The sequence below is a fragment of the Lactuca virosa genome, chromosome 5, assembly GCF_052849685.1.
Source record: "Lactuca virosa cultivar CGN04683 chromosome 5, Lactuca_virosa_CGN04683_v6, whole genome shotgun sequence".
Taxonomy (NCBI): Eukaryota; Viridiplantae; Streptophyta; class Magnoliopsida; order Asterales; family Asteraceae; genus Lactuca; species Lactuca virosa.
Window position 1 is genome coordinate 427,933,668 of NC_136430.1, and position 8,441 is coordinate 427,942,108.

At 30.1% G+C, this 8,441-nt stretch overlaps 1 protein-coding gene across 1 annotated transcript; it reads right to left on the reverse strand.

Annotated features, from left to right (window-relative positions):
- Window positions 1-5,576: 5,576 nt before the first annotated feature.
- On the reverse strand, window positions 5,577-7,454 carry LOC145114132 (uncharacterized). The gene is made up of 8 exons (XM_079050134.1): window positions 7,390-7,454; window positions 7,189-7,316; window positions 7,014-7,096; window positions 6,763-6,852; window positions 6,460-6,539; window positions 6,232-6,352; window positions 5,880-6,107; window positions 5,577-5,765 (listed from the first exon to the last, which is right to left on the reverse strand). Exons 1-8 carry the CDS (start codon window positions 7,452-7,454, stop codon window positions 5,577-5,579), a joined length of 984 nt encoding a protein of 327 aa, XP_078906260.1.
- Between the last annotated feature and the right edge of the window lie 987 nt (window positions 7,455-8,441).

The window sequence follows — 8,441 nt, forward strand, 5'->3', positions numbered from 1 at the left end:
AAACCCTAAGAGCATAAAACCCTAATTGTGGGAATTGTTTGGGACACACACGAGAATTAATTATTAAACTTAAAATAATAATTAATAATCATTGGCAAATTAACCTAAAGCAATATTGGACTTAATGGATTAAGTCCTTAGTGGATTAAGTCCTTAATGGGTTAAGTAGGAACACTTAATCGTAATCGCCGTTCATGTGAAAACCCTAATTTTGGGAATTGTTTGCTTGGACTTATCGGGACCCACATTTGGGCCAGTAGAATGGAATTGTGTATTAAGCCCAATCACACCATATGACTTATTTTGTAAAGTGAGAGACTTAATGGATTAAGTCCTTAATGGGTTAAGTGAGAAACACTTAACCCTAGTTGTCATTTTATGTGAAACCCTAATTTCACTTGGGCCTACCTATAGGGTTTTGGTGGTTAGACTATTGATGGACCATCCAAGAACAAGTTAATGGACCAAAGTAATTAGATGGGCTTTGGGATAAGGCCCATGTGAGAACTTGGGCCCAATTTGGAAGATTGGGCCATATGTTGGGCCTTGGCCCATTACTTGACTTTTGGGCTTTTAGAGTGTGAGTTGGACCTTGGGCTTGTAACCCAATTATTAATTGGGTATTGTTTGATGTTGACAGCTAGAGAATCTGTCAACCAGCAGCTGGAGTTATATCTGCGGGACTTCAGCAGTGGCAGGTGAGTTATCTTCACTATACTAAGGGGTCTAAGGCACCAAGGCCGGCCCATTGGATATGTTATCCTAGCAGTGTTAGATGTTGAGTATGAGTTAGTTTTGCATGATAGTGGTTATGCCAGTTAGGTAGACCTGTAGGACTACCTGTGATGTTATGTGATTATTACATGCTCAGTGGTTATGATATGTGTTTGTTATATGGGATGGGTTGAGGTTGTACTGCTTCGTGCGATAGCCAACAAACCCTAGGAGCAATCCGGTTACGGGCTAAGGGAGACTCGTACGGTGGGCTCGGGAGCATTCCAGTTACGGGCTAAGGGAGACTCGTACTGTGGACTCGGGAGCATTCCAGTTACGGGCTAAGGGAGACTCGTACTGCAGGCTCGTGGGTATTTCAGTATGTAGGGTTGTGGACCCGTTATGTAGTGTTCTGTTCAGTTTGTTATGTTATGATGTTGCTGACATGGTTATGTGGACTGTATGTGTATCGGTATTTTGGGGGTAACTCACTAAGCTTTCGGGCTTACAGTTTCAGTTTGTTGTTTCAGGTGCATCAGGGGATCGTAGCAGGGCAAAGGCGTGATTGTACAACTCCTCACTTTTTATGACTATGTTTCTGGGATACTCTGATATTAAATTATTTTGAAAACATTTTGTAATGACTAATGGGTTTTGAATTGTTTAAAAAGTTTTAAATTTGCTTGAATTTTACGGGTGTTACACAACTCTTGTGCGATTTTTTTTATAAGCTTCTTTGCGTCACAATCAAATAAAGTAAGTGAAACCAAACCGGTAATATCTTCAACTATAATGGTGATTTTCAAACTGAAAGCATTGATGTAAACATATTTAGTAATATAAATTTATATAATTTAACAGAACAATATAATAATATTTATAAAATAAGTTTCAAAATCTTGGAACAACAGAAATGACTTTGTTCTTGCAGCTTAAGTGTTACAATAAAAAACTTCTTTATCTTGAAACTGATCATCATGCATTAAAATTACTTTTATGGCTTTCTCTTGACATGTAGTACAAGTAAAATAGTATCATTCCCCTTCAGCACATACTTGCTTAATCGTACCGACAACAATCAAAGTTTTTTCCTAAAAAATGTTAATGGAAGTTTAAATTTTAGTATAAAATAATAATAATCAAAGATTAAGATATATAAATAATACAAAATCAATTTCACATAATTTATATATTATAAATGAAAGTGATGTATATAAACCTGATATACTTGTTGGAGATGAGCAATACTATGGAAATCAAAGTTATGAAGGAAATTTTCATTTTTAGAGCAAAAGATCGAGGACGAAGGGTTGCTATAATTAGCAATTGTGTTTTGAGCCATTTATCTGTTTGTGGAGAAAATAATATTTGTTTCAAGTTAAATGTTTATGAAGTATAATGCTTAAACGAGACTTTTATAAAAAAATATCAAACTTTCTGCAAGTATGGTTTTATGATTAAAGGTACGAAGCAAAAAAAAAAAAGGCAAATTTGTTGTTATAAAATGTGTAGTAAAAATAAATGTACAATGCATGGGCAATTTGGGAATGTTGGTATATATATTTTTATTTTGTCGTATTTTAACTATTATAAAAGAACAAAACATTTATGAAGGTTTTATAGAGAATTTACATAATAAAAATAGAAAAAAAAAAGGAAAAGACATATATTATGAATTCGGGCATACTGGTATGAAATAGCAATGTCTTTTTACGTTTTAACCATTAATAACAACATAGCTAAATATGCAATTTTTGGGATATCACGGTTATTAGATTTGTGCATGTAATTTTCAAATTTGGAAAAAATAGATTCAAACTTAACTTTTTAAAATAGCATTGGTACCAAATAACACGTCTCACTTTTTCATGTGTCCAAGTAAAAACCATGTGGATTATTAGCTAATAATTTGACATTTTGTAATCTTAGTATGCTACATGGTCAAATTTAAAAAAAATGACAATTCTACCCCTACTCATACAGAAACAACAATTACACACACAGACCACAATTAAGTCACAAACAGAAAGCTATTTGTAATTTTTAATTTAGGTAGAAAATAACAACCAACTTGGGTCAAAGTCATCATTATATCAATATATTGCAATTAGCAAATTGATTTTTTTAGAGTTAACGTGAAAAAAAAAAATTTCAAGTTCTTTTTATCAAACGTGGATGGAAGAAACGATTACTTTAAACAGAATCGAAAGATTAACAGACATAAGTTAAGAAACCACAACGGAATTGATGATAAGAACTTTAACTTGCAAAGATTCTAAATGTCTTCTGAATGAATTAAGATGTAATTTGGATGAAAATTCAATGAGAGATCCATCCCTATCCAGGTTGATTAAAAAGACTTCAAACGTTGTATTTTAGATTGTAATAACAATCGACACAGAGAGATATCGACACAGAGAGATAGAAAAGAATACATCAATGTTGTATACGACAAAGTAGAATCGTATATGTTCGATCAATATAGCACTAATATATTTGTATTGTACAGATTCAATAGTAATTAACACATCTAAACTTGTTTAGTTGTTGCTATAAACGAGAAGATTACGGAGAAGAAACTATATCTAAACTTGTTTACCTTATGTTCTCGTTTCTTCAAAGCAGATGACCGGATTGAGAAGTAATAGATGTAAACGATTTAGAAACTACAAAAGGTTTGTCGTTTGTATAAATATATATACCATCAAATATCAGTAATATGGTAAATTGGATTAAAATCTTATTTAAAATAGAATATATCAAGATTAAAATATTAATATTTTTTTTTGGATATTATGTGATTTCAATTCAAACATTGCATGTACCGATTTTTTTTGTATTTACTTTTCATGGAATATGCTATTGTGATTGAGAATTTCTATATGCATATTATCCAAAAAAAAAAAAAAAAAAAAATCCACGATATGGTTTTCATGGCAAGATATTCCAATTTTAATATGATATTAGATTAGATAAGGGCATAAATATGGTATTAGATCAATGTTTTAAGAACCACTTTTTTAGTTGAACCGGTATAGTGACCGATTCCCGGTTTAACCGGTTCGACCGCCGGTCAACTGATTTCTATAATTTTCATATTTTTTTTTTCCTATTTTCTTATACATACATACATATATAAATCATGAATTTGACGTTTACAAGTTCAAACATTAAAAATATACATAAAAATAAGTTGTAGATCACTCCAAATACATTAAAACAACACATAACCATAAGTTTTAATGTTTTACATCAATCCATATACGTCAAAAAGAAAATAAAATATAATACCGAAACAAAATATAGTTTTAGATAAATACAAATACATCAAAAAAACTTTATAACATTTATCATATGTTTTTATTTAGAGAAAACTGTATAGATTTGAAAAAAATCACCAAAGTTTATTATGCAAATGGTTCTTTTCCATGTGCTTTTATTTGGTTTAACCAGTTCAACTGGTTTATTTTGACCGGTTCAACCGGGTTTTTCCAAAAACCGGCCGGTTCAGAAATCGACGTAAAATCAATGATAGTTGAACCGCTCACTTCCCCTGTTCCTGGTCCAGCCGGTTCAAACTGGTTTTTAAAACATTGTATTAGATAAGCAAATCAAATAAACAATAGCTAATTTAAGGTATATTATGGTGAATCCCTGTAAATTTGTAAATTTGGATATAAATAATGAAGGTAAGATTAATTTTTTTATTGTATCCTTATCAGTAGAAGCATAAATTAAGGAAACAAATAACAATCATGAACGGAGGACGATTTTTATGAATATTTTTGGAGTATATTCCTTTGAATTATGGTTGATTAGGGATAAGATAATGTATTTAAAATTGATATTTAAATTAGATTTTTTTATTTTTTTATTGTATCCTTATCGGTAGAAGCATAAATTAAGGAAACAAATAACAATCATGAATGGAGGACGATTTTTATGAATATTTTTGGAGTATATTCGTTTGATTTATGGTTGATAGATATATTTTTTCTTATAAGATAATGTATTTAAAATTGATATGTAAATTAGATTTTTTTAATTTTTAGTTATTTCGAATTTGACAATGGTTTGACATGGTTAGCTTTTATATGTTAACTTACTTTGAATACAAATGTTAAAATTAATGATATTTGTTTGCTATAATTAAGAAATATATGTTAAGCAAATGATTTTAATTTTGCCTTTATTGCAAAAAATTCGAATTTTTTAATTTTTAATTATTTCAGATTTGACCAAGGGTTTGGCATGGATAGCTTTGATATATTAACTTACATTGATTACAAATGTTAATATTAATTACATTTGTTTGCTATAATTGACAAATATATGGTAAGCAAATTATTTTAATGATTTTAATTGAAATTTTTTTTGCCTTTAATGCAAGAAATACGAATGTTGTTCCAATATTTATTGCATTTAACTGAAGAGACGTAAGAGTAGTTTTTGCAGGAAAGTGGAGACCAAAACACAATCTTTACATAGACAAACAAAAATAAAAACAAAACCATATGACATATAATGAGGGCAAACACCATTCAGGTTTTAAATTCGTAACATAAGTTGAGGGGAAAATATATCAAATATGTCATATATATATATATATATATATATATATATATATATACTCATTAAATCATATTTAAGAAACAAAAGATGTAACAGTTAAATAAAAATAATTCAACATAATTATGAACTTGTCTCAAATAACACGACTACTATCGTGTTATAATTAAATGAAAACAAACATAATCTTCAAAATGAAAACAACTTACTTGTCAAAGAAATCCATTAGCAAATAATAAAAACTCAAAGAAAAATCGTCAATGATAAATGTCAAATAATCATAACTGCTAAATTTATTCGAGCTTTTCCATTTTTAGGATCTTGAGGGTATGAGGAGCAACACCATCTTTTGAGGAAGAGCATTCAAACAATTCAATGGTGGTAACAATCTCAATAGGCCGTTTGAGTGAAGTAGTTGTCGGTGTCACCGCATCAAGATCAACAACATTAATATTGTCACCTTCAACAGAAACACTCTTTTCCTGTATCAAATTAATAAAACAATGTTAATTAACAACATTAGTATTGTCACCGTATCAAGAATAAATGTTTAATTAACAATGTTAAAATGCTAAATTATATGAATTTAATTTTACCTTAATAGACTTGTTCATAGGAGTACCATCGGAATGAATACTGTCTTCTTCGTATGTAGGTGAATGTTTGAAAACTGTACCAACTACAAGTTCATCATCAGTCATCTTATGAACGGTGTAGGCGTGATAATTGTTCTGGAGATTAAACTTTGAAATCTGAACTTTAAAAACAAACTTCCTATTAAGCATGGTATTGAACTCATCGGGGATCTTTTGGCGTCCTTGATCCTAAAGAATATTATAATAAAACATGTGAGTAGTTAATAAATCCTGATTAAAATAAAATGCAATAACAATATATAGTTAACTTGTCGTGTGTACAAATTAATAGAATAGTATAATATAACGCTACCTTTGATATCTTTTCCATCAACCAATGATTACCGCGGTGAATAACATCTTTAACATGACGGTCAAACAATACAAAAGAAACAGACCCAGTTTCATCTTGAACACGTATTACGACCCTTACCCTAAATATTATTACATGACACTTTAATGGACAATGAAATAAAAATTGAAACATTGTAATAAAGATTCATGGGACAAGAAGTTTACAAATGTAAAATTATGAACTTACTTGTCGTACACATCAGAAACACCTCCGCAACCATCACAATTAAATGGTTCACCATCACTATCATCACCACTTTTAGTTACCTTTTTTGAACAGTCACGACAATAAAAAGAATATCATCCTTCCTCCAAATCGAAACCGATTATAGTAGCAATGATAGACAAACCAATGTTCTGATTGGTAAAAATAAATACATATATATATATATATATATATATATATATATATATATATATATATATATATATATATATATTAAAAAAATTGTTATATATAATGGAAAAATATGAATAATATTAAGTATACCTCATTGTAATCTGGAATATCATCAATGTTTTTTATTGAAAAACGGAGGTAGTAATCCTCTGGCTTGGTCACAACAGTTTCTGTGTTAAGCTATGTAGTATTAATGGAAGACTCAACATTCAAATAGATCAGCAATGCTACATATAAGAAGGAAAAAAATGAAGAAGGTAAACAATAATAATAATTATTGATTAAGAATAAGTAAAAATAAAACAGTAAATAACTATATCATAGCCATCAAATACATACACCTTTTTAAATTCTGAAATATGATGCATATCATCATTAATATGCAATCTCAACCCAAATAAACAGTCACCGACTTGTGGCTGACCTATAAATAGCAATTGAAGTAATACATTATTTCATATTTTAAATAAAATATTAATGTAATGAGCATAGAAATCTAAAAATAATTATTCTTACCACCCCAAGTCTTGAGCTTTGTCGTACGTAGGATGATCACAGGAGCATTTTCATTTTGATGTTCAGATATGTAGTTGTTCAACTTCAATGCAAAACCATCCCACAAAGCAACTTGCATTTTCCTACCACTATAATTGATTGTTTGGGTTATATGAATAAAATATTAAACATGATAAATTAATGAAAAATAAAGAAAAGTACCTCAAATCTTGTGCAACCATACTCATTAGCCTTGTTTCCCTTGCATTGTCCTTAATCACTCTCATGGGTTCAGTAGATACAACTTGACCAATAAAATCTACAAAAAGTAATCTTGAATCAATTATTATAATATAAATTGGTTAAAAAAATATATAATATAATAAATGCGAAACTGTTAAGGGAAAAAAACTCACCAAATGCAACACGAGTGTCAAAATTTTTGGCTGTCAGAGTTCGACAACGGCTTTTAAGAGCTACGATTGCTAGTCGGTGTTTAAGTCGTACTTGCAGTTATAGTTATTAGACTTATCCAAGTGGGAGACTATTGGATTAGGTTTCTAAGCCCATAACTATAATTGGTATGTACTTGACCCGAGAGTAGCATGGTCCATTTCGGGTTGCCTTCACCAGAACAATTTGATAGGATGGATATTTGAGAAAGAGGTTACTTGTGATTTATTGATATATTATAAGTATAATATATTAATGGAGAAATCATATTATTTAATTAGTATTGATCAATAATTGATTTGGAATTAAGTTAGTGATCAAAAGAGACTAATTAAATTAACGGGGGGCTGATTAGGTAAATGAGTATTACATATAGTTTGGGCTAATGATCCATGTTGATTAGAATGGACTAAGAGTTAGTCCAAAGGGCTTATCATATGGATTATTGGATTCTAGTCCCAAGGAAGTGAATTAGGGTTTACAAGTTGAAACCCTAGGAATTCCACACTATAAATGTAACCCCTAATGCACCTAAAATTGGTCTAATGATTCCTAGTTGAACCCTAGCCGATTTTAGTGCTTCATGACCTCTCTCTCATTATCCTCCAATTGTTCATGGTGTTTGAGACTTGTTTAAGGCATAACACTTGAGGTGCTAAGCTCTTGAAAGGCCAAATTCTTCAAGCTACAATATATAGGTATTCATCTAACTTGATTTTATGTTTCAAATCTTAAATTGTATGCTAGTTGTAGGCTTCATGCTTTGGATAATTTTATTGCATGTATAACTAGAGAAAACTTAGATCCAAAGCATTGGGGTT

Bases quoted from the DNA above. Each gene is read 5' to 3' on its own strand.
- LOC145114132 (XM_079050134.1), bottom strand. From the start codon at position 7,454: ATGAGAGTGATTAAGGACAATGCAAGGGAAACAAGGCTAATGAGTATG. The intron at 6,540-6,762 runs GTATACTTAATA...TGTTCAAAAAAG, and splicing joins ATATTCCAGATTACAATGAG to GTAACTAAAAGTGGTGATGA. The intron at 6,108-6,231 runs GTAGCGTTATAT...AATATTCTTTAG, and splicing joins TGATGGAAAAGATATCAAAG to GATCAAGGACGCCAAAAGAT.